The 28,000-nt window shown below is 41.4% G+C and overlaps 1 protein-coding gene across 1 annotated transcript in view; it reads left to right on the forward strand.

The window, feature by feature from the left end:
- The window catches only part of LOC143988153 (putative cation-transporting ATPase 13A4), a 171,517-nt gene that overhangs the window by 113,144 nt on the left and 30,373 nt on the right, over positions 1 to 28,000 (forward strand). Inside the window, exons 19-24 of the mRNA XM_077487482.1 lie at positions 6,166 to 6,326; positions 7,087 to 7,209; positions 11,032 to 11,111; positions 12,518 to 12,560; positions 13,927 to 14,036; positions 26,429 to 26,525. Coding sequence (XP_077343608.1) covers positions 6,166 to 6,326; positions 7,087 to 7,209; positions 11,032 to 11,111; positions 12,518 to 12,560; positions 13,927 to 14,036; positions 26,429 to 26,525 — 614 coding nt within the window. The remainder of the gene's footprint in view (positions 1 to 6,165; positions 6,327 to 7,086; positions 7,210 to 11,031; positions 11,112 to 12,517; positions 12,561 to 13,926; positions 14,037 to 26,428; positions 26,526 to 28,000) is intronic.

Raw genomic sequence — 28,000 nt, forward strand, 5'->3', positions numbered from 1 at the left:
ATATATATATATATATATATATATATATTGTGACATTGGGGTGTTTAGCTCAAGTGGTTAGAGGCATTTTTCAGTCCACATCAAGCAGGCGTTTATAGTTAAGGGCCTGGTAGCCCACGTTTATTAAAAGGAAAAACAAAATAGTCCATCCAGGAATCCCACGCAGGGGTCCAATCTTAAATTAAATACACACAATCCAAATGAAAAAGGCTAGCCCACCTGGCTACTCTTCAGCAGTAGTGCTGCTATAAGTACTTGCCCCTCAAACGAGCTGCTTGGATACACACAGTCTTAGGCTCCTTGGATGCACACAGCTTCAACCCTTCCACGGACATAGCGTTGGGCTCTTTGGACATGCACAGCAGCAAGCTACTCCACCATCCTCCACACTCCATTCCCAACAGCCCTTCATTATATGGCCTGTGTGCAGCTGGGCACACACCCTGCTCGTTATCATCAAGACCTGGACACAGGGCTGGAGATATGCAAACTCTGTCTCTTTTTCCTCTGATTTCATAAGGACAGAGCCTCGCTCTGTCACATATCCCCCCCCTTTGTTTCGATCCGGAGGGAGGAACACCAGCACCCATCATGATGGTTGGGACACCTCTGTGCTGGCTGTCAGCCACGTAGGCCCAACCTTTTTTCCGGGTGTGCTTCCAGGCACGCCTTACCCTGGAAACGCAACGGGGTCCTACAGTTCTGTATCCACAGCCTACTTCCTCTGTTCTTGGGGTTCCTGAGCTCCCATTTATTTTCTGGTGGCCCACCGCCTTTCCTGCTACTTCCTTTCAACTCTGTTTCCAGATTCCGTAGGGAACCTGCTTCAGACAATACACCTGATGAGGAACTACCTTTTCCCTCACTGGTACTGGTTTTCCCCATCACAACAGGTCTCTTGGGTTTACCAACTCCTTTACCTTTACCCTTGACCACCAACTCCCCAGAGCTTAACATCTGTGTATCACGCTCATTTTCCAAGAAATTATTTATGTTCATATCAAGGCCATTATTTACACCAACCTTCAGTAATATACCACCATTTCTCCAATTACCAATACCATCAGTTCTTTCTTGCTCGGGATTTGTTAGGGCCAGGCCCAAGGAGGGACAACACACAGGTGAGCAGCTATCCCCTATAGTATCTTCACAAGGCTTCACTTCACCTGTTGTCCAAATCTCTGTGGGCAATTGTCCTAACAATTGACATTGAACAACGCATGACCTATTTTCACCAGTACCAATCTTTGCCAGCTCACACTTTTCCATGTCACAATTTTTGTTCCTCTCCATACTATATTTGAGAGCGTCTCCGGGTACCCATACTTGTACCTCTCTGCAGGTGATAGACAGAATCTCTGCTTTTGCCGTGTCCATATCTGGCCCTTCTTTCTTACGAGGTCTAGCGGGTGAGGCAGTATCCACACCATTTACTATACCCTGCTCAGCCGCACCTCGGACTGCACCAGCAGGCATGTCTATCACTGCATCAGGCGGAGAGACCTCTGATGTCTCCAGAAGCCCCCTAGAGCGCCTTCCGTACTGAACCGTATCCGGAAGCACTCTCACAGGGAACGGTGAGATCACTTTCCAGACTATTAAGCACCATACCACCCAGTTCCACTTTTGATTAATGTTACCCAGCACAGCTTGCATTACCTGGCTCCACCCTTTGGTACCATGCAGCATTACCACATCTGATTGTAACAGAGGCACCCAGGTGTACAAGGTATGTGCTCTCATCAGTTCAAGTAGTTCTACTAGCATATCTGTAAATTCTACACACTCCACATCAATATGTAAAACATTTTTGGGGACTTTTCCCTTATCAGAGACATAGAGGGGCTCATTCACTTCAGCGTGAGGGGCCACGACATTTAAGGGGGCCTCCACCTCACTGGAGGTATCCATCACAACCTGATGCTCCTCTGGAACACTGTTAGATGCATGTCTCCCACTCATCCCCTCTAACTCACCAATAAGCCTCTGCAAGTCAAAATGTATTACCGTGTCACCTTGACACTTGACATTTAGCGGCTGGGTTGTGAGCACCACATCTGCCATGCATACGCCCTGATCTGGTCCTTCCGACAGGAGGGAAACATCCCTTGCAGTGACCAACACACCCTCAACCATCGGTCGCTCTGCAAACTCCCTGTCTGGCATAGCAGTTGTTGTATTCAGACCCCTGTCACTCAACATAGCCTTGTCTAACATGGCTAGTAATTGTTTGGCCAAACTGTCCCAATCCATTGTGCTTCCATAATGAGGGCTCAGCAGTACCTCATCATCTGCTTTAGGAGGCATCTGGGATTCTGCAGCACAATCAGTACCTTTGTCAGTTCTATATAAATCGCATTTTGACAACATGCTTTTACTCTTTGCTAATGCTTCATCAAACAAGGCAGGCTGCAATACACCATCACCACCTTGCTTCTGGGGCACAAGCACACTCAGCTGTGTACCTTCAGCTTTGGCCAGTGGACTTAACCCTTTACCAACTGGGTTACACATATGATAAACAGACTGCTCACACAAACTATCACTGCATGGTGTAGACCCAGTCTGTTCCACCAGAGCAAATTCAGTGCTGTCCTGGAAAATCTCTGGCTCAAACGCATGGAGGGCCCCTGAGACTTCCATGGACAACCCTGTGGCTCTGCGTCTGGTTGCCAAGGGAGACATTACTCTTTCCTCATTACTTTTGAACAAATCAGAATAAGTACATTTATCATCGGCAATACCTTTAACATCAGCATTCATAGACATAGCAGTATTATTAGCTTTAACAGGCTGTTTTTGGTCAGTACACTCAACACCCCGTGTACCGCTCAGCACACCACCCTTCCTCTCCAAAGGCATTATTTTGGCTATTAGGGCGGCTTCACAGTTGTCCTGGGAAACAACGTGCCTCACCCCTGCGGGCTCCTGGTAGGTTTCCCTGGGCATCTCTGTAGCACCAGTCACTAGGGAACATGGCATACAAACTGTATTGGTCACCCCTAGGTTACCACTTCCAGCACTCTGGTGGATTACACCAGGCACACACAGAGTCCAGTCTTTTTGAGTTCTTAACCTTGCTGCAGGTTGAGCTTCAACCTGTGTCTCCCCACTACTCAGGGTAGCACACTGCAGCAAGTCCATTTTTACACCTTCTGCTGATCTTCCAGCCGGATATACTCCCACTTCACTGGGATCAGTCCCACAAACTGCAACAGTCTTACCATAATCTGTAGCAGGTAACTCTGGCTTCATTTGAGTACGTTGTCTCTCCTTTATCACGCTTTTACTGGCCAACTCTCCCTGGTGGCCATGGAGCGAAACTGCAGCAGCCACTTCTGACTCCTTAGCACCCCCTGCAAGCACAACAGGTACTTCCTCACTGTTGCCAGAGGTGACTGACAACATGTTTGCACAAAAATCTAGGCTTGCGGACAAAGACTTCTGCCCAGTAACTACATCTCCAGGCATGTTCCATAACCTGGGACAAGAAAAAATACCATGCCCCCGTTGACCACATTCCAGGCATGGTACATTTCTGCACATATCTTTAGTGGGACGCCGTTCCAACTCTCCACTGTAGCTCCTCCTTCCGGTTAACACTCCATCTCCTGTTGCCAAGGGAGATGGCACTCTTCCAGCTGTACTTTGACTCTCCCAAATGCAGTGATTTTGCACTCCTTGAAGCATTGTTGCTTTCACCTTGCCACAATCCTCTGCAGGCCATACTTTTCTCACGTGGTCGTCTGCAGCCTTCACATTACCACGGTTGCTACGGGCAACCACATACTTATTGAACTTCTGATCCACCTTTTGGGCACTCCTGGGACTCAAATCAGGTTTCCTAAACATTTTTGCAGACCTTTGTCCGGCCGTGCCACTTTGTATTGGAGACAGAGACAATGGGCATGTGGCGACAACATGACCCCACTCTCTGCACCGCAAACAGCGCTCTTGTTTCAGAGCCTTAACAGGGCTTCCCCAATTGCATCCACTTAAAATTAGGCTTCTGCACATTGATAGCTGGCCTGCTTGCACCAGCGTTGTCAGGGGCAACAATATGCACGTCCCCTTTAACTGGGGTTGGTGTAGCAAAAAACAGTCTGCAATACTCTGCAGCAGGCTCAAACCCTTGCTTCATCTTTGCAGTCTCTCCACCAGACTTTTGCGCCTTCCAGCAAAAAAAAAAATGTAACGCTGTCACTTTAAAGCAAGTTGCTTTTCTCTTCGTGGAAGCTCTCCTCAGCTGCACACACAGATTGTGCTGTCTCATGCACACAAACAGTTCATAGCAAGGAAAAAAAAAATGTACTTTTCATTCACAGGTACACCACCTGCAACACGCAATGCCTTTTGCCTGGCTGCACTTCCACAGTTAGCAGTAGTTCCTGATGCGACTTACTGTAGAGCAAGGACCCAGATTCCACCATCTTTTGCCCGCATTCGAACACCACTTGTTACATTGGGGTGTTTAGCTCAAGTGGTTAGAGGCATTTTTCAGTCCACATCAGGCAGGCGTTTATAGTTAAGGGCCTGGTAGCCCACGTTTATTAAAAGGAAAAACAAAATAGTCCATCCAGGAATCCCACGCAGGGGTCCAATCTTAAATTAAATACACACAATCCAAATGAAAAATGCTAGCCCACCTGGCTACTCTTCAGCAGTAGTGCTGCTATAAGTACTTGCCCCTCAAACGAGCTGCTTGGATACACACAGTCTTAGGCTCCTTGGACGCACACAGCTTCAACCTTTCAACGCACACAGCTTTGGGCTCTTTGGACGCACACAGCTTCAACCCTTCCACGCACACAGTTTTGGGCTCTTTGGACATGCACAGCAGCAAGCTACTCCACCATCCTCCACACTCCATTCCCAACAGCCCTTCATTATATGGCCTGTGTGCAGCTGGGCACACACCCTGCTCGTTATCATCAAAACCTGGACACAGGGCTGGAGCTATGCAAACTCTGTCTCTTTTTCCTCCGATTTCATAAGGACAGAGCCTCGCTCTGTCACAATATATATATATATATATATATATATATATATATATATATATATATATATTTTTTTTTTTACTAAGAAATGTATTCTCTAGATGTGAAAGGACCCAGGGCCACCAAATATGTCTGTCTGGATGCAGGTAATTAATGCAAATCTTTTTGTATAGGACAGCCTTTCTCAATCTTTTCAACACAGAGGAACCATTGAAATAACTTTTTGGTCTCAGGGAACCCCTGCTAAAAATGACTATATCTACAACTCCTGGTTTATTAGTGTGATGGTCACCCCCTTACAGATACTTACAAAGATCAATGTTGTCAGTGGGAATTTATCTGAGAGGAAAGAATTGTTCATTGCTCAAGGAACCCTAAAGCCCTGTACACACGAGCGGACTTTTCAACATCCAAAGTCCGTCAGACCGAGTCCGTCAGACTATCCGATCGTGTGTGGGCTGCAACGGACTTTAGCTTCGCAAAAGTCTGACGGACTTTAGAAATTAAGCATCCATCAAATTTTCCCGACGGAACTCCGCCGGACCCGGTCCCCTTCGAAAAATCCGCTCGTGTGTATGCTACTCCGACGGACTAAAACCGACGCTAGGGCAGCTATTGGCTACTGGCTATGAACTTCCTTATTCGAATCCAGTCGTACGTCATCACGTTCGACTCCGTCGGAGTTTGGTGTGATGGTGTGTGTCCAAGTCCGTTCGGTCGAAAAGTCCGCCAGAACTCCGTCGGAACTCCGGCGGAACTCCTTTGGAGGTCTGTCGGACATAAGTCCTCTCGTGTGTACGGGGCTTTAGCCACCTCTGGAGAAAACCTGGCTGAGAAACCCTGGTATAGAAAACAGAAGTCATATCAAACTATTCCATAGAAATATCGAGCAAATGAACTTTCTCTCAAGACACAAACAATGTTTGTCCATAGACTCACCAGTAACCATGAATTTCCCTTTTATTCTGATGTTGCCCCAAACTGCTCCCTGTTATGTAACTTTATCCTGTGCATTGCGTGGACAATTGATTGTTTTAAGCTGGTTTTATAAGATACCACATGATCTTGTTGTTGTTTTTAATCTCTGTTCAAATCTCAATAAATAAAAAAAATGCCATACAAAATATTTAAATAACACATTTTACCAAATATTTCTTCTTGTTCCCAGGTGACAATATACAAACAGCAACAACGGTTGCAAAAAAATGTGGCATGATTCCTGATGACAGCAAAGTAATCCTGGTGGAAGCTTGTAAACCTGATGGCTTTTCTCCAGCATCTGTCACCTTTAAACTTCTGGAGTATCCCACGGATGAAAAAGATACTAATGTAAATCTCTCGTTAACATATTATTACGGTGATGTTGTCATTCACAATTTTTATATACGGTGAACAAACTTTGCACTTCACAATTCTCATGTACTGTGAACACATTTAAATAGTTCTAAACATGTTACATCAATCTGGCCCCTTCATGTTGTAATATAAACTGTTTTTTCTATCTAATTTAATTGTTTGCAATGTCTCAAGGTTTATAGCGTGTTATTTTTCCCTTACCCTTTATTATCAGTTATAGCAGTATTAAAACCCCCACAAAAGTTATTGGATGCAGTGGCTGCATTTTTCCTTTGTTTACCCGTATTGATCTGGCCAATAAATCTACTTAAAAAAAGTGCAAGTTAGAGGATTGACAAAAAACACTTAACAATGTCAGGGGTACTAACAATGGTAAGCTTTTTTTCATGTGTGTAAAACCTTTATCTCAAAAAGAAAGAAAGGAAATGCTGCTGTAACTTTTTAAACAGTGATAGCTAAAGTTTGGCTTTAATTTTTTAGTCAAGTACATCCACATCTAGTGTATCTTTCCCCAGAATGACAATGCTACTGCCCAAGGGTGTCTCTGTTGTTCCTCCAGTGAAGTAGAGACACCCTAAGACAGGAAGTGTAGCTAATAAATACAGTCACCACATCTAAGGATCCGTATGCTGCAATATATTGCATTGTTTGTTTTGGTTTTAATACCTGTATTCTTTATTTTAAAACTAATAACCAAATACTGAATTATATAATTTGATCATTCTGTAAACAGGATATCTCCATAGATATTGAAAACATTCTGGATGGTAAAAGGCAGAACAATGATTACCATTTTTCACTCAGTGGAAAGACCTATGAAAATCTGGAAAAACACTTTTATGACTTGTTACCAAAGGTATGTGAATATAAAAAGTCAATATAAAAAGTCAGCATATATATATATATATATATATATATATATATATATATGATAGAACACAGTGCCAAAGATCCTAAATAGGAACTAAGATATGGGGAATGCAATGGAATTAAAATTAAACTATAGATCTCAAGCTACCATAATTTTTGCCAAAGACTAAAAATGAAACTAGAAAAGAAGAAAAGGAAACCAGTGCTGATCCTAAACAACTATGAATAACACCTCGAAATTATTTCCAGTGAAAAAGATGACCATAGATATGACCTTACAAATAAATTCCAAATACAATACAATGATACAATACAGTGTAAAAGTGCTCAAAATAGATAATCTATAACACATACAATAATTTTCATGATATGAATGTATGAAAAAAAGTCCATCATCATAGTGCTTCAAACATATGACAAAAAATATAAAAATATCAAAATATATATATAAAAGTTCATCAATACAAAAAATAACTGTGACACTCAGTGATATCTTGCATGTCGATCAATTATGTGAAAATAACACCCAATGTGATCCTTCATGAGTCATACGAACTGACTCCCCAGATCCCAGTAAGATTATAAACTAGCAACTGGATCTTTTTGCAATCAATTCCTAGATCGAAAATGCTGTTTTAAATGAAGGCAAAACTTTTTAATTCTAGGTAGAATAATGCAGGCCATAAATGGGTCGAATTCTGTGTGTTTTGTGATCTGATGTTGACACCATTGATTTTGTGGCTGGAAATGTTGTTTTCTTTCCAGGTCACAGTTCATGCACATTTCTTTTTCGATTATATTTCTTGCATCATTGATTAGAAATTTGTTAATTATAAAAAAAAAATCCAATATGCCGACCCCTCAAATTTGATGGCCACATGAAAATCGGCCTTTGATGGTGGTGCGAAGTTTGAACAAAAATTATTTCGGAATTACATCCATGTATGGCCATCTTAAGGGAGGGTTATAACCTATTGGGAAGACTTCCCTTCACTCCTTATCCCATAGCCACTGGAAGTGAGAGGAAATCCCTCCAAAGTGAGGGAATCTTTGGTTCTCACTGGGGTCACCAGAACTAGTATCTGCATTTTACTCTTGATAACAGTAAACAGGATAAATAGAAAGGGTGAGGGCCGGTTCACACAGTGAGGCGATGCGAGGCGAGGCGACACGACTCGCCTCGCTCCCGCAAGTCGCCCCCGTTCTGTACAATGGAACCGTTCTGAGAGGAGTGACTCGAGTCGCTCCGACTCAGAAAAAAGGTTCCTGTACTACTTCTGGGCGACTTCAGGGGCGACTTGCATTGACTTCTATACAGAAGTCCTCTGCAAGTCGCCGCTGAGGTCCCCGCAGGTCGCGGCGAGGCAAGTCGGAGACGCCTCGCCGCGCCTCGCTGTGTGAACCGGCCCTTAATGTTACCAGGTTAACAGGAGCACAGACAGCAATAAAAACCTCACAATTGTTTTAATCCTTCTTCATGCTATAAAAAAACAAAAATAAAGTTTGCCTTTAGTTATACTTTTAGACCCAGGGAATGAAAGAAAAAATGGCTTTTACATAGTACCCACCTAACAGCCTATTTCTGACAATACTGCCTCAGACGGTGTCAGATACAATTTAATGGAAGAATCTGCAACACAGCATTTGCCTGATGCTTCCACTCACGAAAGTGAGTCTCCAGCGACAGGGTAACTTGAAAACTGACTCAACTCTAGATCAATAAATCCATAAGGAATCCCTAGTCCTGTGTGAACAAGGACGGATAGTCAATACTGACTGCAGACCTGTCACAGAGGGAACATTAGTTTAGTTAGTGAACTGGGAATATGCACTGCTTGATTCACTAGAGAGCTGTCCAGGATTTCTATATCTGTCCAGACTCCAGAAGTGCCTGTAGATGACTGGGAACATTTCCAGAAATTCAAGGCTGTTGCAGAGAGAACGGCAGTATAAAACTGGGGAAAATCTGTGCCTGTTGGCTGACTAGAGTGACTTCAGGATTTAACATATCCAGCATGAACACATTTTCTACTATCTAAGAGAGACCAGCTGAGCTGAAAAATACATATCCACTCTCCTGTGACACTGGTAAAAAACAGCCATGATGATTACAGGCAGGGTTATCTTGCACTGGTTAAAATACCGGGCCTATTCTGGCACTTCTCCCCTTCATGTAAAAATATATTAGTAATTTTGTAGAGCAGTTTGGAAGGATGGGGATTATTACGGTGCCTGTCAGTCAAACAAAAAACAAATAATTCTAAAGAAACAAACTATATATAAAGACAAAAACAGGGGTTTTATTTATTACACAAGTGATAATCAGAGTATACATACAAAATACAAAAAGACAATAAAGTTAAAATATTTAATATTATTATTTTAACTTTATTGTCTTTTGTATTTTGTATGTATACTCTGATTATCACTTTTGTAATAAATAAAACCCCTGTTTTTGTCTTTATATATAGTTTGTTTCTTTAGAATTATTTGGTTTTTGTTTGACTGACAGGCACCGTAATAATTCCCATCCTTCCAAACTGCTCTACAAAATTACTAATCTAATTTTGGGATGAGGTGCCCTTATATATTGGATTCCCCTGCCAAATTTTCCAATTTTTCTCTACATGTAAAAATATGTTTTTTTTTAGCAGACACCCTAGGGAATAAAATGGCGGTTTCATGAATTAAAAAAATAGCAAAACAGTAAAGTTAGCCCAATTTTTTTGTATAAAAAGATGATATTACACAGAGTAAATAGATACCTAACATATCCCGCTTTAAAATTGCGCACAATCATGGAATGTCGCCAAACTTTATTACTTAAAAATTTGACTGGTTTTTGCAGGTTACCAGTTTAGAGTTACAGAGGAGATCTAGTGCTAGAATTGCTGCACACATTCTAACACACGCAGTGATACCTCACATGTGTGGTTTGAGCGGTGTTTACATATGTGGGTGGGACTTACGTGTGCGTTCGCTTCTGAGAGTGAGCTACCGGGGACAGGGGCATTTTACATTTTTTTTATCATTTATTTTTTTATTTTACTTAATTTTTTGATTTTTAAACTTTTTTTTACATTTTTTTTAATCCCTTTTATTCCTATTACAAGGAATGTAAACATCCCTTGTAATAGGAATCTACATGACAGGTCCTCTTTATGGAGAGATGAGGGGTTAATAAGATCCCACATCTCCCCTCTGGGCTGGGAAGCATAAAATTGGGAAAAAAGAATTCACCGCTCTGATGCTGACAGCCGTGATCGCGGCTTTTTTTATCTCCGGGTACCCGGGTGTGATGTCATAAGGTCACTCCCAGGCCTCCGACGGTCATAGAGATGACTGGAGACCATCTCATCACCAGAAATCTCTATCGTCCTTATTCTGCGCTGGCCGATTCTTTCTCCGGGCCCCCGATGGCACGGGAGAGCCCGGAGAAGCACCGGATGATGGCAGGAGGGGGGATGTCCCCTCCCATCACCTATAAGAATAATCAAGTGGTGGAACTGCCACTATGATCATTCTTATCGTGCACAGAATCGCCAGTTACAAAGAATGATACCTGAATGATGCCTCTAGCTGCAGGCAACATTCAGATACCACCCCCCCCCCCCCCTCCAAGTCAAGGACGTCATTTTACTATGGCTGGGTATTGAAGTGTTTTTCTTTTGATGTTAGTATCCATTTTTCCTGGATGCTGAAGTATAATCATGATAGTGTAAAAAGTCATGTGTCCTTCAATTGACGAGGGATAGGATAAAAGAACTCTTCAAAGATTTTAATATTATCATATATTGGTGTTGCACAGATACTGATGAATGGAACAATATATGCTCGAATGTCCCCAGGACAGAAGTCAACAATAATAGATGAATTTCGGAAACTTGAGTAAGTATAATATTCTATAGAAAAAAAAAAAAAATAAGAAGTCTCACATTTAGGAATCTTTTTGTAATAGTAATAAGAGCCACCATATATACCAGCTGCCCAGTAACATGGAAGTCAAGTTCAGTAGGGGTCCCACTTAAATTCTCAAGGCTCAGCTAACTGCAAGCATGGCCAAAGAGACACACAGATTAATGGTCCTATGGCACCAAATGAGCAGAGGCTCAGACTTTAACTATCATATGTAAAAAAAAAAAAGTCTGTGAATTTGGAGATCCATGGAGAATGAAATTAGCATATCAAAGCAACGTTTTAGAGTACCAAAGTACCATAGGCTGACAATATTGGGACAGGCACCGAGATCTCTGTTGAGCAGAGCACATGAAAGGATGAGTGATATGTGCTAACCCATAGCAATCATGACTTAAGTTTACTAAACTATATCTCTGAAATAGGAATTTCACAGGATCCTCTAGGTATTTGCAATTGCATATTGCTGTTTGCGTTATCAAAAAATGTTATCTTAGTAAAACAAGCTATATGTGGAACAGTTCTATGTAAGCATTCATGATGCCCTAGGCACACAGGAAAAATGCTCTAACCATGATGCCCTAGGCTCTAACCTTTTTTTGCCAACCAGGATCTAACCTTTTTTTGCCAACCATATTATTGTGAAACAAAGCTGCTATTGAAGCCCGTTCTCACTTCATGTGTTGGGTTGTGTTGGGCTGTGTTGCCGAACACAGACCCAAGGCAATAACAAGCCAAAACACTTTTCTAGTTTAATGGTGTGCATTTTGTAAAAGAGGAATGAGCTGCATTTAACCACAGCTCGGCAAGCTGCAATGAGGTACATTGCATCACAGCATGTTGCAATGCATTTGAAATGGAAAGTAATGTATTCTGCTGTAAACAAAAAACTGCACATCAATGCAACTTGTTAAAAAGTGTGCATCATTGCAATGCATAAAATAAGGATGTCAACTCAAATGCATTTAATGAACTGCACATCAATGCAACTTGTTAAAAAGTGTGCATCATTGAATGCAAAAAATAAGGATGTCAACTCAAATGCATTTAATGTGCATCAACGTGAGCTGATGTGAATCCAAACTCTATAGGCATAGTTGCCAGATCATTCATCTGCAGAACCTTTTATTTTTGCTAACCTGGTTCTGCATGAAAATTAAAGCCCATTCACACCTTGTGCATTGGACTGAATTGCTCAGTGTTGGCCGAATACAAAAACGCCCCCCCCCCCCCAAAAAAAAAACATAACTTGTAGATGCTTTCTGTGGCTGCCCCTTTTTACTATGCTATGTTCAGCATAGTATCACAAATGCTTTTTTTGGTAAATAAGGCCCTCATGTTGATTCTGATCATGTGATAAGATTTTTTTTTCCACCTAGTTATTATGTGGGAATGTGTGGTGACGGAGCCAATGACTGTGCAGTAAGTAGCCTTTCTTGATTTATTTTTGTACATATTTACACCTAACAGATAGGATGCCATCAGTGCAGCATGTGTTTCAAATGTACTTAAAGTCGATCTAAACCCTAAATGGATGACATTTAGTTTACAAAAAATTTGTGCATAATAACTAATTAACATTTTTTTTTATTCTTTTTCATAAGTTTTCACCTTTTTAAATCCCTTTTTACATGTCAGTGCTATTGATCTCTAGCCTCTTTTCAACATTTCTTGTCTACACTGACTTACTCCAGCATCAGCTGCACATTATTGCTTTGGAATGGCTACCTGATATGCCGCAAACACACGACCGGACTTTTCGACGGACTAGGTCCGACGGTCTTCCCGATGGACTTTCTGAACGAGCGGACTTGGCCACAAACGACCAGACTAAGTCCGTTCGAAAGTCCGTTCATTTTGAATGTGATGACGTAAATGAGACTAAACAAGGATGTTCAATAGCCAGTATCCAATAGCTGCCCTTGCGTCGTATTTGGTCCGTCGGACTAGCACACAGGTGAACGGTTTTCCCGATTTTTTAGTCTGTCGAATAGATTTGAAACATGTTTTATTTCTTGGTCCGTCAGACTTTTGGGAAAAAAAATTCAGCTGGAGCCCACACACGATCGAATTGTCCGACGGATCCCGGTCCACCAGACCAAGTCTGCCGGAAAGTCTGATCGTGTGTACGCGGCAATAGTGTCAATGATGGACCAGTCATGCCCAATGCATGTTGGCTCAGCTAACAGACTGAAAACAAAGTAGCTCAGTTGGGAGACAATTGTAATTTTTATAACAGGAAGTAATAGAACAAGGGCTTTGAAGGAAGGACCACCAAGAAATATTTTAATTAAAGTGGAAGATTTAAAATTATTGAAAACTATAAACTTTTGACATTTGCTCTTATGAGATGTTAATGTTTAATGTATGCATAGATACTAGAATGCTTTGTCCATGAATTTCTCTAACTGCAGTAAGAAGATCCAATTTATACAATTTACCTCTTGTGGGCAAGGGAACCCAGGGAGAAGTTCACTAAGTAACTATAGGGCATGGGAGCAAAGGATGACATGTTGGTGCAGTTCTGTAAGATAAAAAGACTTGAGATAATGCCAGAGGGTGCAAGAAGGAGACATGGGTGGAATGAAGCCTCCAGACCAATAGCCACAGGTCATATTATAGTGGGACCAGTGACACCCTACTTTTCTTTTAAAAGGGTTAGAAAATAATGTGAAATAAATACCAGGATATTTGTAATAGGGTATTTTTCAGCAGAATGGCTATAGCTCAGGCTAGATTGTAAACATAAGCAGTGGTTGCATATAACTTGAATTTTTTTTTTTTACAGGCTTTGAAAATGGCTAATGCAGGGATATCTTTATCTGAAGAAGAAGCATCAGTAGCTGCACCTTTCAACTCTCAAGTTACCAATATCAGCTGTGTTCCAGAATTACTGAAGTAAGTAATGAGGAACTTTTACAATGCAAAAATTAAAGCAGAATTTAAGAATAATAGAAACTAAATAACAATCACCATTTATATAATACGAGTTAAATGAATAAGTTAAAGTGAATATATATATATATATATATATATATATATATATATATATATATATATATATATATATATATATATATATATATTAGACCTGCCACGACGCGTCAACGTAATCGACTACGTCGACTAAGAAAATACGTCGACATGCGTTCTGGGCGTCGATGCGTCACAGTGGTGCCGTGCCGCCGTCCCCCTCTCTTCTCCCCCGCTGTCCCCCTCTCTTCTCCCCCTCCATGCCGCCGCCCCTAGGGGTGCAACGGATCGTCACCGATCCGTGATCCGAGAGCACATGCCGCGATCCGCGGAGCGCTCCGCGGTCTCGGCCTTAGGAGAGCTCCGAAGCAGCGGCCATCTTTCTACACCCAGGCGTTTACAATGTGATCGCTCCGACGGAGCAATCACTTGTAAACAAACCGGTGTCATGTCATGTCTCTCTCCCCTCTCTGTACTGTTCTGTACAGTGGAGGGGAGAGGTCGGATGGAAGCAGCCATCCCTCCATACCCAGCCAATACTCTGCCAGCCAGATACTCTGCCAGCCTCTGCAATGCAATACTTTGCAATGCAATACTCTGCAATACAATACTCTGCAATGCAATACAATACTCTGCTGTAAAACAATACTCTGCTGCAATACAATACAATACTCTGCCCGCCAATACTCTGCCAGCCAATACAATATAATACTCTGCCTGCCAATACAGTACAATTCTCTGCCCGCCAATACAGTACAATACTCTGCCCGCCAATACTCTGCCAGCCAATACAGTACAATACTCTGCCCGCCAATACTCTGCCAGCCAATACAATACTCTGCCCGCCAATACTCTGCCAGCCAATACAATACTCTGCCCGCCAATACTCTGCCAGCCAATACAGTACAATACTCTGCCCGTCAATACTCTGCCAGCCAATACAATACTCTGCCCGCCAATACTCTGCCAGCCAATACAATATTCTGCCCACCAATACTCTGCCAGACAATACAATACTCTGCCAGCCAATACAATACAATACTCTGCCCGCCAATACTCTGCCAGCCAATACAATACAATACTCTGCCCGCCAATACTCTGCCAGCGAATACAATACAATACTCTGCCTGCCAATACTATGCCAGCCAATACAATACAATACTCTGCCCGCCAATACAATACAATACTCTGCCCACCAATGCATTGCAATACTCTGCAATGCAATACAATACTCTGCAATGCAATACAATACTCTGCAATACAATACTCTCAAGGTTATCCAAAGGATTAATTAGCTAATCAAAAAAAAAAAAACACTAGATTCATAAAAAAATAAAAAAAATAAAAATAATCGGATAGTCGTTTACTAATCGAAAAAATAATCAATAGATTAGTCGACAGACAAATTAATCGTTAGTTGCAGCTCTAATATATATATATATATATATATATATATATATATATATATATATATATATATATTATATATATATTATATGTATTTACATACACTTTATTACCAAAAGTATTGGGACACTTGCCTTTACACGCACATGAACTTTAACGGCATCCCAGTCTTAGTCCATAGGGTTCAATATTGAGTTAACCCACCCTTTGCAGCTATAACAGCTTTAACTCTTCTGAGAAGGCTGTCCACAAGCTTTAGGAGTGTGTCTATGGGAACGTTTGACCATTCTTCCAGAAGCACATTTGTGAGGTCAGGCAGTGATGGGGATAAGACGGCCTGGCTCGCAGTCTCTGCTCTAATTCATTCCAAAGGTGTTCTATCGGGTCGAGGTGCAGGCCAGTCAAGTTCCTCCAACTAAAACTCCCTCATCCATATCTGTATGGATCTTGCTTTGTGCACTGGTGCACAGTCATGTTGTAACAGGAAGGGGCCATTCTCAAACTGTTCCCATAAAGTTGGGAGCATGAAATTGTCCAAAATGTTTTGGTATGCTGACGCCTTAAGTGTTCCCTTTGTTGGAACTAAGGGGCCAAGTCCAACCCCTAAAAAACTACTCCACAGCATAATCCCCCCTCCACCAAATTATTTGGACCAGTGCATAAAGCAAGGTCCATAAAAACACGGATGAGCGAGTTGGGGTGGAGGAACATATATAGAACACCTTTCGGATGAATTTGAGCAGAGATTGCGAGCCAAGTCTTCTCACCCACATCAGTGCCTGACCTTACAAATGTGCTTCTGGAAGAATGGTCAAACATTCCCATAGACACACTCTTAAACCTTGTGGAAAGCCTTCCCAAAAGAGTTGAAGCTGTTATAGCAGCAAAGGGTGGGCCAACTCAATATTGAACCCTACAGACTTAGGCCCTACACACACTGTTAGATTTTCTGAAGATTTTTGTCTTCAGATTTAACAAAACTATGTAGTGCGAGGGCCGGCCTGATTGCATACAAATTGAAACTCTTAAGATTTGACCTCATATTATATGGTTTTGGTAAATCTGAAGACAAAAATCTGCAGAAAATGTAATAGTGTGTATGGGGTCTTAGACTGGGATGTCATTAAAGTTTATGTGTGTGTAAAGGCAGGTGTCCCATGTACTTAAAGTCAATCTAAACCCTAAATGGATGACATTTAGTTTACAAAAAATTTGTGTGTGTGTGTGTGTATATATATATATATATATATATATATATATATATACACTGTATTTATTGGCGTACAACACTAACTTTTTCACCACGAAAATCAGGTGCAAATAGCTCGTGTGTGTTATATGCCAATACTTAAATTTTAGCTGCCTTATTTAAAATGTAAGTTTTTTCCTGAAACTTCCCTCCTAAAATGAATGTGCGTGTTATACACCTGTGCGTGTTATACGCCGATAAATATGGTATATATACATATATAAATAAATATATATATATATATATATATATATATATATATATATATATATATATATATATATATATATATATACTGTATATATATCTCTATATATATATCTCTATTTATATATATATATATATATATATATATATATATATATATATATATATATATATATATTTATTTATTATGACAGTATGCGAGGTGAGGTAATGGATAATATGTATATTTCACCTTGCATGCGTTCTGTTGTAAGAGACTGAACTGGAATCCGGCCCGGGTTTTTCCAGCCTCTGTGGCAGGCTTGGTTTCCGGTCCGAATGTGGTGATCCACTTGAGTCCACGCTCTGGTGGACTTTAAATGAGCAGGAAGAGAGCTCAGGATAGCTCTGGCCCGAGACTCAGAAAGGAATTTGAGAGAGAGCTCTGTTTGGACTTGAAAAGAAGGTTCGCTTTACCACATGTTTTGTAGGTGAGGGGGACCAGCCCCACACCTTATAGAGAGGAAGACTGCTATAAATTTTAGCGCCGGACGGCAAGGATATGCTTTACTATTTTTCTTGTTTGTTTTCATTTGCAAACCTCTGGTAAATAAACCTGGCAACCCACCAGATTTTAAAGAAATTGCCTGCACACTGACCTTTTTTCCCAGAAAAGGATCCCCATGAGCTAATCTCCCACTATATCTATCTATCTATATATATATATATATATATATATATATATATATATACACACACAGTATCTCACAAAAGTGAGTACACCCCTCACATTTTTGTAAATATGTGACAACAATGAAGAAATTACACTTTGCTACAATGTAAAGTAGTGAGTGTACAGCTTGTATAACAGTATAAATTTGCTGTCCTATCAAAATAACTCAACACACAGCCATTAATGTCTAAACTGCTGGCAACAAAAGTGAGTACACCCCTAAGTGAAAATTGGGCCCAATCAGCCATTTTCCTCCCCTGTGTTATGTGGCTCGTGACAGTATGACAGACCTATTACAAGGTCTCAGGTGTGAATCGGGAGCAGCACCAATATTTTTTTCACTCCTAATTTTTTGGAGTTACGTTTGACTCATACGGTGTGTGCAGCACCTACTGGTTACGAAATTCCCCCATAGTAGCGCATGAGCTTTTTTTTTTATAATGGGGAGCAGGTATGTTAAATTTGTTGCTATAGCTCTCACTCTCTCACTCTCTGGTCACTGGAAGTTCAACATGGCACCTCATGGCAAAAAGCTCTGAGGATCTGCAAAAAGAATTGTTGCTCTACATAAAGATGGCCTAGGCTATAAGAAGATTGCCAAGACCCTGTAACTGAGCTGCAGCATGGTGGCCAAGACCATACAGCGGTATCCAGGACAGGACAAGTTCCACTCAGAACAGGCCTCACCATGGTCGACCAAAGAAGTTGAGTGCACATGCTGAGTCTCATATCCAGAGGTTGTCTTTGGGAAATAGACATATGAGTGCTGCCAGCATTGCTGCAGAGGTTGAAGGGGTGGGGGGGTCAGCCTGTCAGTGCTCAGATCATATGCTGCACGCTGTATCAAATTGGTCTGCATAGCTGTCATCCCAGAAGGAAGCAGCTCTGATCTCACGGTGTGCGTCATGACATCATGCGCACGCGCCGCAGAGTGACACGACACGTCTGCGTCCCACCAGCATGGCAACGTATCCCTGGCAGACATCAAGCGGTCACCCTAGATACAGATGGGAGTGGAGGTTGCAGATGGACAGACAGCTCCCTCCCAAAGAGTCCTCATAGAGGAGTATTTTAGCCGTGTCCCGGACACACATGAATCACTGGTGTGGAAACTATATGATAGTATTATTATATGGCCCAAAGCAAGCTTAATGTTAAAAAAAAAAGATTTAAAAAAAAGCAAACTAAGGCAAAAACAAAAGAAAAATATATATAAAAAAAAATGATCATGTTGTGCTCCATCAAGTTACACTAGACAATCAATCATGGCCACAATGTGGTCCCCAGTACCTGATGATATTGGGGAGCCAGAAGGTAGCCATTATAATTGATCGTGGAGGGGATACTATAGGCCACATGTGACAGTGTTTACATAAGGGAACATCAGAAATAACAGCAGACACAGACTGGGACAATGTCATAAGTACAACTGCAATTGACAATCAGAGAGGTTAGAAGGCTAAAGAAAAAAGAGAGAGGAAAAGAAAAAAGGGGAAGCAGGCTCAGAGATCAAATAAGCACGGAAACATGGCAAACTTCGGGCAATCGGGTGTGGAAGGCAAGGGACCCAGAGAAAGAAAACCCATGGAGTATAAATCCCTATTTCTCCATCCCACCTGAGTTGAAACCCTCCAAGAATAGCTTGAAACATACTGCGTCGTTTAATCCTGGGGGGTGTGTAGCTCCTAATGTGTAAATCTAGCGCAATTCGAGCTTTTGTTACAGTCGACTCCCCTTGAACTCCGGTGGATACGATCCAGGATCAAGAATTTTATCCTGGGAAACACACCCCGATGGATCAAGGTGGTGGGTCTTCCCAGGGGTAGGTTAGGATTACAATCGTTCATTCGGGAGGATCCGAAATATGAATTGCTATGCTTCCGAATTTTGTACGAAATATGAAATTTCATTTACTAATTTTGGATCCAAATTCCGTTACAACAGAAACGTGACTGGTGTTTTGTTGATCAATCAGAGGTTTTCTTCTGCTGCTGAGTGAGGGTTGGGAAAATTACCTTTTTTAATATGACAGTGGGAGACTGGTACTGGTAGTCGATGGGAGATTCAGAATTGGAGAAAATAAGAATGTTCGTTAATTACGAGTATTCATTATGATGCAGTTAAAAACACAGGGATGGTGGGAGCCCCTTGATCACAGCACAGGTATGGTGGGAGCCCCTCATAATGATAAATTCATCATAACGAACATTCGTAATTGTTACGAAAAAGTTAACTAACCGAATTAACTGCTAATACGAAACGGAACGGAACAAAACAAATCAAATTTATTGACAGCGCACATGTCTACTTTTTGGCCTAAAAGCAAAAGGCTATGTGTGGCGGAAAACTTACACTGTACAGTACATCATCCTGAACACATCATACCCACGTGAAACATGGTGGTGGCAGCATCATGTTGTGGGGATGCTATTCTTCAGCACGGACAGAGAAGCTGTTCAGAGTTGATGGGAGGATGGATGGAGCCAAATACAGGGCAATCTTAGAAGAAAACCTGTTAGCCCTTGTACACACGGTCGGAGATTCCGAAGGGAATGTGTCCTATCGGACCATTTTGTCGGATAATCCGACTGTGTGTGGTCTCCATCGGACTGTTTCCGTCGGAGTATCTGACGGACCAAGTTTTCCAACTTGTCCGCAAAATTTTCCGACAAAATGCTCCGATCAGACATACTCTGATCATGTGTAGCCTACTCCGACGGACAAAGTGCCACGCATCCTCAGATCAAATTCCTAGACCAAAGCTATTGACTACTAGCCTGAACGTAGTCCCGTCGTAACGAAATAACGTCATCACGTTATGTACAATCGGATTTTCCGACAACTTTGTCCGACCGTGTGTATGCAACAGTTTCGGACAAAATCCGTCGGACAAAATCCAACGGATTTGGTTGTCAGAATGTCCGACCGTGTGTACAAGGGCTTAGAGTATGCAAAAGACTGGAGATGGAGGTTCACCTTTGAGCAGGACAACAACCCTAAACATACAGCCAGAGCTACAATTAAATGGTTTAGATCAAAGCATATTCATGTGTTAGAATGGCCCAGTTAAAGTCCAGACCTAAATCCAACTGAGAATCTGTGGCAAGACTTGAAAATTTGCTGTTCACAGACGCTTTCCATCCAATCTGACAGAGCTTGAGCTATTTTGAAAAGAAGAATGGGAAAAAATGTCACTCTCATTTAAGTTTTTGTCTGTAACGTGACAAAATGTGGAAAATGTCAAGGGGTGTGATAACTTTTTCAAGGCACTGTATATATAAAGTATATATACAGTTAAAAGACATCTATGTTTTCTGTTTTACCTGCTGAAGGATCTGTCATTTTGGCCTTCCATTCTTTTGGGACACACACCTCTTGTCAGGATGATCACCCCACTTCTTAGTTTCCTAGTTTAGCATTACTGCTATTGTGTATAGAATGAAAGGATAAGGCGCTGTGTTCATATGTGAAACAATTAATAGTAAACATATACTGTATACAATGTCATGAGCATATAACACTTCAAAGTGAATTAAGTGAAAAATAACATGTTGCGAGCTTGGAGTCCATGTGTGATAATAATCCCAACACCAAACTGAATTGCTCTTAGGTAAAACTTCTAGTTCTTCCACCACGAGTGCTCAATGGGGGGAGGTGGCAACTCACCAGAGGTGTTTGACCCCTCTTTACAGGATGGTCAAAATGCACATTTGGAATACCAATGTGATTCCACAGTCAGCACCACTGCACTCCAATGGCCCCTCAGGATGAATCTAGGATGTGAAAAATTACTTCACAGGAGACATCAGTAAAAGTCTCATAGTGTAGTACATTTAATTAAAGTAAAAAACAGTAGCAATACAGGTTGCACTCACATGTCAAAGTGCCTGGCCTGGCACTAGGTATAAACAGCGGGTACAGATATGGCTAATCCTAGGGCGGTGACGTGCGATTCACATCTTGCTATGGATAGTAAAGCCTGTGTGGGGTATCAAACAGGACCCAGAAGTGATGGATCCTCTGTTCCAACGTACGTTTTGCCATTTTTGGTAACTTCAGGAAGTCACTTCCTGAAGACACTACATTTCGCTGTGCTTGGCAACTTCAGGAAGTCGCTTCCTGAAGAGGCTAAGCGTGCCAAAATGTAAGTTGGAGCGATGGATCCGTCACTTCCAGGTCCGTTTCGCCATGCTTATTGTCTTAGCGGAGCACACCACCGCTGGAGGCCCCCGGAGGCCCCCATGGCGACCTCAGCTATATAAGAAGTGTCATAGAGAAGATGTGTCAGTCAGTGGGAGCCTCCCATGGAGGCAGAACGGTTGCGGCTTCTTCTTTTTTTGGTCCATGGGGGGGCATGATAGAAGATGAATGGACATCGCTTGACATTTTTATTTTTTAATAAAGGACTTCTCCCAAGCACTCTCTTGTCTTTTTTACCATTTTTGACACTTTTTTGTGAAATGGTAGAGGTACAGTCTACCCCATTACCAATTCACATAGGGGGGCTGGGATTTGGGGGCCCCCTTGTTAAAGGGGGCTTCCAGATTCTGACAAGCCCCCTGCCTGCATACCCCCACAACCACTGGGCAAGGGTTGTGGGGATGAGGCCCTTGTCCCTATCAACATGTTGAGGGCATCTGGTCTGGTACGGTTTAAGGGGGGGTGTGCTCTCGTCCACCCGGATTTTCTTGCGGCCTGCCAGGTTGCGTGCTTGAATAAGGGTCTGGTATGGATTTTGGGGGGACCCCTACATCATTTTTTTTACTTTGGTACAGGGTTCACCTTAATTTCCATATCAGACTTGAAGGGCCTGGTGTGGAATTTAGGGGGACCACCACGCAATTTTTTTTTAAATTTTGGTTTCGGTGTTCCCCTTAATATTCATACCAGACCCAAAGGGCATGGTAATGGACTGAGGGGGAACCCATGCTCTTTTTTTCAAGGAGTTTTATCTATATTGCCGAGACCCGACAATTCATTACAGCCACGATCAGTTTTAAATGTTAGAAATGTTATTTTGCTGTGGTACTGTTCTAAACATGGGAAAAATGCGCCACTTTACAGGCATACTATTTAAAGGAATATTTCATTTTTATTGTTTCACTTTAAGTATTAAAAAAATCACTGCTCCTGAAAAAACTTCAGTTTTTTTTTTTAATGTTCGCATTGATATATGTCCCCAGGGGCAGGACCCGGGTCCCCAAACCCAATGGCAACACAGGTACTAAAAAGAAAAAGAAAATTTTTTAAAACTACCAAGCTCTAACTCTTTCAACTTTATCTATAAACTGAAAAACAAATTGGTTGTAGTTAGGCTTTAATAAAAAGGAAAAAAAAAGAAATACGGCAAGCTACCAAATTCAATCTCAATCACTTGATCACAAAGGAAAAGGCGATCAGCCAATCACAATAATTTTGTCACTAAGAGCTTGCTAGAAGCGTTCATATACATTTTCCTTTCCTGCCCCCAAGAGATATAGATGTACATGTCTGGGTAATTCAGACTTGTAGGTTTATGTTAGAATTTTAGTTATATCCATATATCCACCTCCCCATTCAAATAAATTTACAATATTGAGGTCTGTTACATCCCTTGTTAAGATGCGCTATGTTAAGTCAGCCCATTCGTTATGGTCTGCCAACTCAATGCAACTGACAATAAAACACGCGACCCTTTACTGGGAATGCAGCGCACCACAACAATAAATGGCTCCACGCTGCACTTCTGTACAGGCGTCACCATTTGTTGTGGTAGCATATAGAAAAACGCATATTTTACCATGTGTTGCCAATGCATATGCATAGATTTCAATGGGTCCTCAATGTCTGTGGCAGATTTCTTGAAGAAAACAGATGATTTTATTGTTCCCAGATCCAAATAATGGTTTCATGAACAATGAGTCAACAATACGATGACAAATTATAAGCTACCAGGTGTCAGCACATCTCAAATTTCTACACATATATTTGTTTACCGTGTATTTGTTTTTACTTGGAAATAGATTTAGAAAGAAAGGCAGTCACACATGATTAATATAAAGGATGGTAAATTCAATAAGGTGAGAAATAAACAAGCCTGGGCAAACCTTCATTCTGAGGTAGCTATTTAATGACTGCATTCTGATTTGTATTATATTACAGTGGAGACTCTAATATACCTTTGTTAATTGCTAAGGAAGGAACTGGGAAATGTGACTAGAACAAAAAAGTGCACCTGTACCCATGCTATTGACATTGAGGCCTAGTTTATGCTTACGGTGATGGGGGTGGTAAAACCATGTGGTTACACCGCATTTTTATTGCCCCCAATCCCTCTCTCTTAAAAGGGTTGTAAAGTCAGAAGGTTTTTATCTTAACCACTTGCTGACCGAGTCACAGAAATATACACAATATTTCTCATGGGCGAAATCCCATACGGGTATGCAATACCCGTTTACGGCCACCAGAGGGCACACACCCCTGCAGGACAGTGAGTGGAGACGGACCTGTAATTCACCTGCTCAGACAGAATCAGCGGATCGATCCCTGCCGAGCAAGCGGAGTCTGTCAAACGGATCCATCCCATATGAAAGGGACCTTATACTTCCCTGCAGTGTTGCAGTGGATTTGCACAGAGCAGCCTAGATCCTCCACTTCTGGGGTTCCTCTTCTGCGCTGCTGGTCCCTCCTGTTGAGTGCCCCCACAGCAAACAGCTTGATATGGGGGCACCCAATCCGAGCTGCAGCTCCTTGTATCCATTCAGACACAGAGCTGCGGTTCATCCCCACCCCCTCTTTCTCCTGATTGGCTACCTGTCTTTGATTGACAGCAGCAGGAGCCAATGACACCGCTGCTATGTCTGAGCCAATGCAGAGGGAGAGTCCTGGACTGCCAAGACACTCGTGGACATCACTGGACAGAGATGGGGCTCATGTAAAAGGTCAAACGTCACGTCCGCCCAATGCTCTTTTAGTGTAAATATAGGCCCGTTTCTTAAGTAATTAAGCTGCAAAGGCAGTGTATGGGGGTGTACACATGCTGCAGCCATGATGCTTTGCATAACAACAAGGCAAACATTATTCTACCATTGTGTTCAGCAGGCAGTATCCAAACCATGACCTCTCTAGCTGGGGATATCCTAGTAGGGACACTGTGGAAATACACTTGCTAATGCTTGAATCAGATAGCAGCTGTAGTAGTGTGAAATCAACATTAACGCAATACTCCAGACTTAGAAGTAAGCAGAGCACTTGCACAGATAACACTTTGTAACACCTTATAATCCGTTGCCAAACTTCTCACAATTTTGACACTAATGCACTTCAGACACTTCTGTTAGAGAACACCTCTCCCTCTAGGTGTACAGCATTTCTGACCATGGAACATATACTGGTCTCCACCAACTCAGCAGTCCCGTAACCTCACTCCCAGTGACAATGTCCTATATCTTACTAATGGACGCAGAAAACACACTTCTCCATAACTTCATGCTTGTTCTCCTCCTGAGGCATAACTACACCTTTCGTGACTTTTGGGCCCTAAGTCCCTAAGTACTCTGCGCCATGAGGTCAGTCCCAGCGTGTAGGGAAACTGGTCACTAGTGAAGGCAGTCTATCCCCAGATGACCTCCTCAGGGAAATAATAAATCCCTATTTATATGATCTGCAGGGGGCAGTAACCTTCCTGAAAATAGCGGGAAAACCTGTGCATCAGTGTTGATCCTTCCATCTTAGGAACCACCGGCTCAGTAGGTATACCAAGGATACAATGCAATAAACGTACATAGTAAATGGCTTTCACAGGGAAGAAAAGTTGACCTGACTAACCCTAGAGCATGGAAATAGTAAAAGAAAAACTTCATATACACAGGACCTTTTGGAAGCACCTGCTTGTGACATTGAGAGGCTCTCCGGCTCTTCAGGGTTCAGCTGCCCTGCCTCCCAATGATGCAGTGCTAGGCACACCCCCCTACTCCTTTCTGAATGAAGGGCTATGCCTCTGGGATATGTGATGTGCACATTCCAGGAGGCAAAGCAAGAACTGTGCACATCACTAGCCTATGCTAACTATTACTAGAGTAACTATACTCTACTAACTGTATAAACCTGCATAATTTCTGAATATATGTGTTCCCTAAAAACACACTGTACTTTCCATTATATAAAGCTAAGTGATTTAAATGGTGATATTTACCATTAGTAGTTCATGTCTCAGACCTTCCACAAAGCCATAAAGATGGCATCACTGTTGTAGGGGGTAGTTATTTAACTTTATAATGCCACAAAAATTGTAGAACTGGAATTTTATCGTGAAGCATGGGCATTGCCATTAACCAAATAAAATTGATACTGCTCGAATGCCCCAATCTGTTATTCCAGCTGACTGACCACAATGTTTGCGGGGGCTGGTCAGGCTGAAAACTGGCTTGAAGCCTCTATGATTAAGCCCCCACTGGTCAAAAACATGTTAGAGGGGGCTCTCCCATGGGGAGAATACCAAGCTGAAGCCATTTTTTACTAAGAGGAGTTCACTATATGCCCAGGAAGTTTTCGGACAATTTTGTTATGAACATGAATAGCCTGAAAATGTTGATTGCCCATCATGCTGTTTTTCTGACTTTAATATAATGTACTAAACCCAGGATGTAGACCAGGACTTTTACATTTTCTCTGATTTTACCAGTCTACATACTCGTTCCACATCAGCAACTACTGAAATATACCCACATTTGTCCAACGGTGTTATCTATAACTCTTTTACAGGGAAGGACGGGCAGCACTTGTAACTTCATTCTGTATGTTTAAATACATGGCTATGTTTGGTTTATTTGAATATACCAACACACTACTGCTCTATTGGGTGAGATTCATTTTATTATTTTTACTTTAAGAATTAGAGATGATTTTAGATCATTAAAACATCATTACAACCACATTTTGTTTTAGCTTTGAATAGGAAAGAAGAGTTACAAATTCTAATTTTTTATGTTTGTCTGTTAGCCTGTCTTTCTGGCTTTTGTAGGGGTTCACTTGTCACTGGAACAGGAAGGTACATACAGCAATAGCCACAATGGCATAAGTGAACCCAATAAAGATGTTAAAAGAAATGAAAACCTGATAGAGGTTCTAACCCTTCAGTGCGCTATCCAAAATTAAATTGCATGTTTTGGCTGGAGGTGGACTTTAAAAGGTGCTAACCTTTCATTCCATGGCTTTTAGGACACTATGATATTTCTGCAAAAAATAAAACCTCTTCAAACCATACTTGCAACAATAACAGTGAAAGAATCCCGAACCACTTCATAAGAACTAAGTTCAGATTTATCCACATGCCAAAGCATGTCACAAACATTTCAATCAGAGATATAGGAAAAAAAAACACTATACATTTTTTATGTATTAGTGACATAATTTTTTTTTTTATTGATTTTCAAAGATATACATGCATACTAATAATAATAATAATAATAATAATAATAACAAATCATTCTATGTATCCATTGGATTGCATGACAGATATACTGTAAGTTTATGAGATAAGGTATTAAATTAATATTAATGTGGTTCACTTTAAGTTTCCTGTCTTAATTAATTGCACTCTGATTAATAAATTAAAATGCTAGCTGTATGGATGTAGCTGGTTGGCTTCAAAATTTTGTCTGCATTTTTACACACAACTCACTGCAGCACATCATCACGTTGCGACATACTGCTATGCATAGTCTTAAATGAAGTGTAATTTTCGTGACAATTCAATAAAATAAAAATAAACAGTGTGATGTATTGCATTACACTGTCACTTGCTGCCTCTGCATATGGGTTTCAGCATGTGGGCTTGTGTGAAAGAGGCTTGAGTCATTGACCTGGATCAAGCATGCAGTAAGTGAAATCAGAACTATTGATCTGCATACTTGTACCAGGAAGTCACAGGGGTTCAGAAACTTTTGAATCCATTGGATGAGGTTAACAGTCCAACAACTAGCATTTTCAGAAGTCAACAATGAGAGCATTCCAATGTCCATTAGGATGACATGATTAACATGAGATTGGATGTGACATGATTACAAAATAGGTTAAAAGGTGAAATTACAAAAAAAAAAAAAAAGCCAGAATTAAAAAATTAGAAAATGCTTGTATATTAACTCACATGGAGTCTCCAAATTAATATTTGGCTGATTAATGAGTGCTACAAGGGAGTACTCTGTGCTTTGCTAATACTCATCAATTTCTCTCTGTTGCAAGATGCTTGAGAAAAGCACTGAACTAATAACTTCATAAACACAGATGATCAGTATTTTTGCTTTGCAGGGTTTGGCTCTGAAAAGAGCACATGCT

Source organism: Lithobates pipiens, unplaced genomic scaffold, assembly GCF_037356315.1.
Source record: "Lithobates pipiens isolate NorthernLeopardFrog02 unplaced genomic scaffold, aLitPip1_a1.2 Scaffold_18, whole genome shotgun sequence".
NCBI classification, from domain to species: Eukaryota; Metazoa; Chordata; class Amphibia; order Anura; family Ranidae; genus Lithobates; species Lithobates pipiens.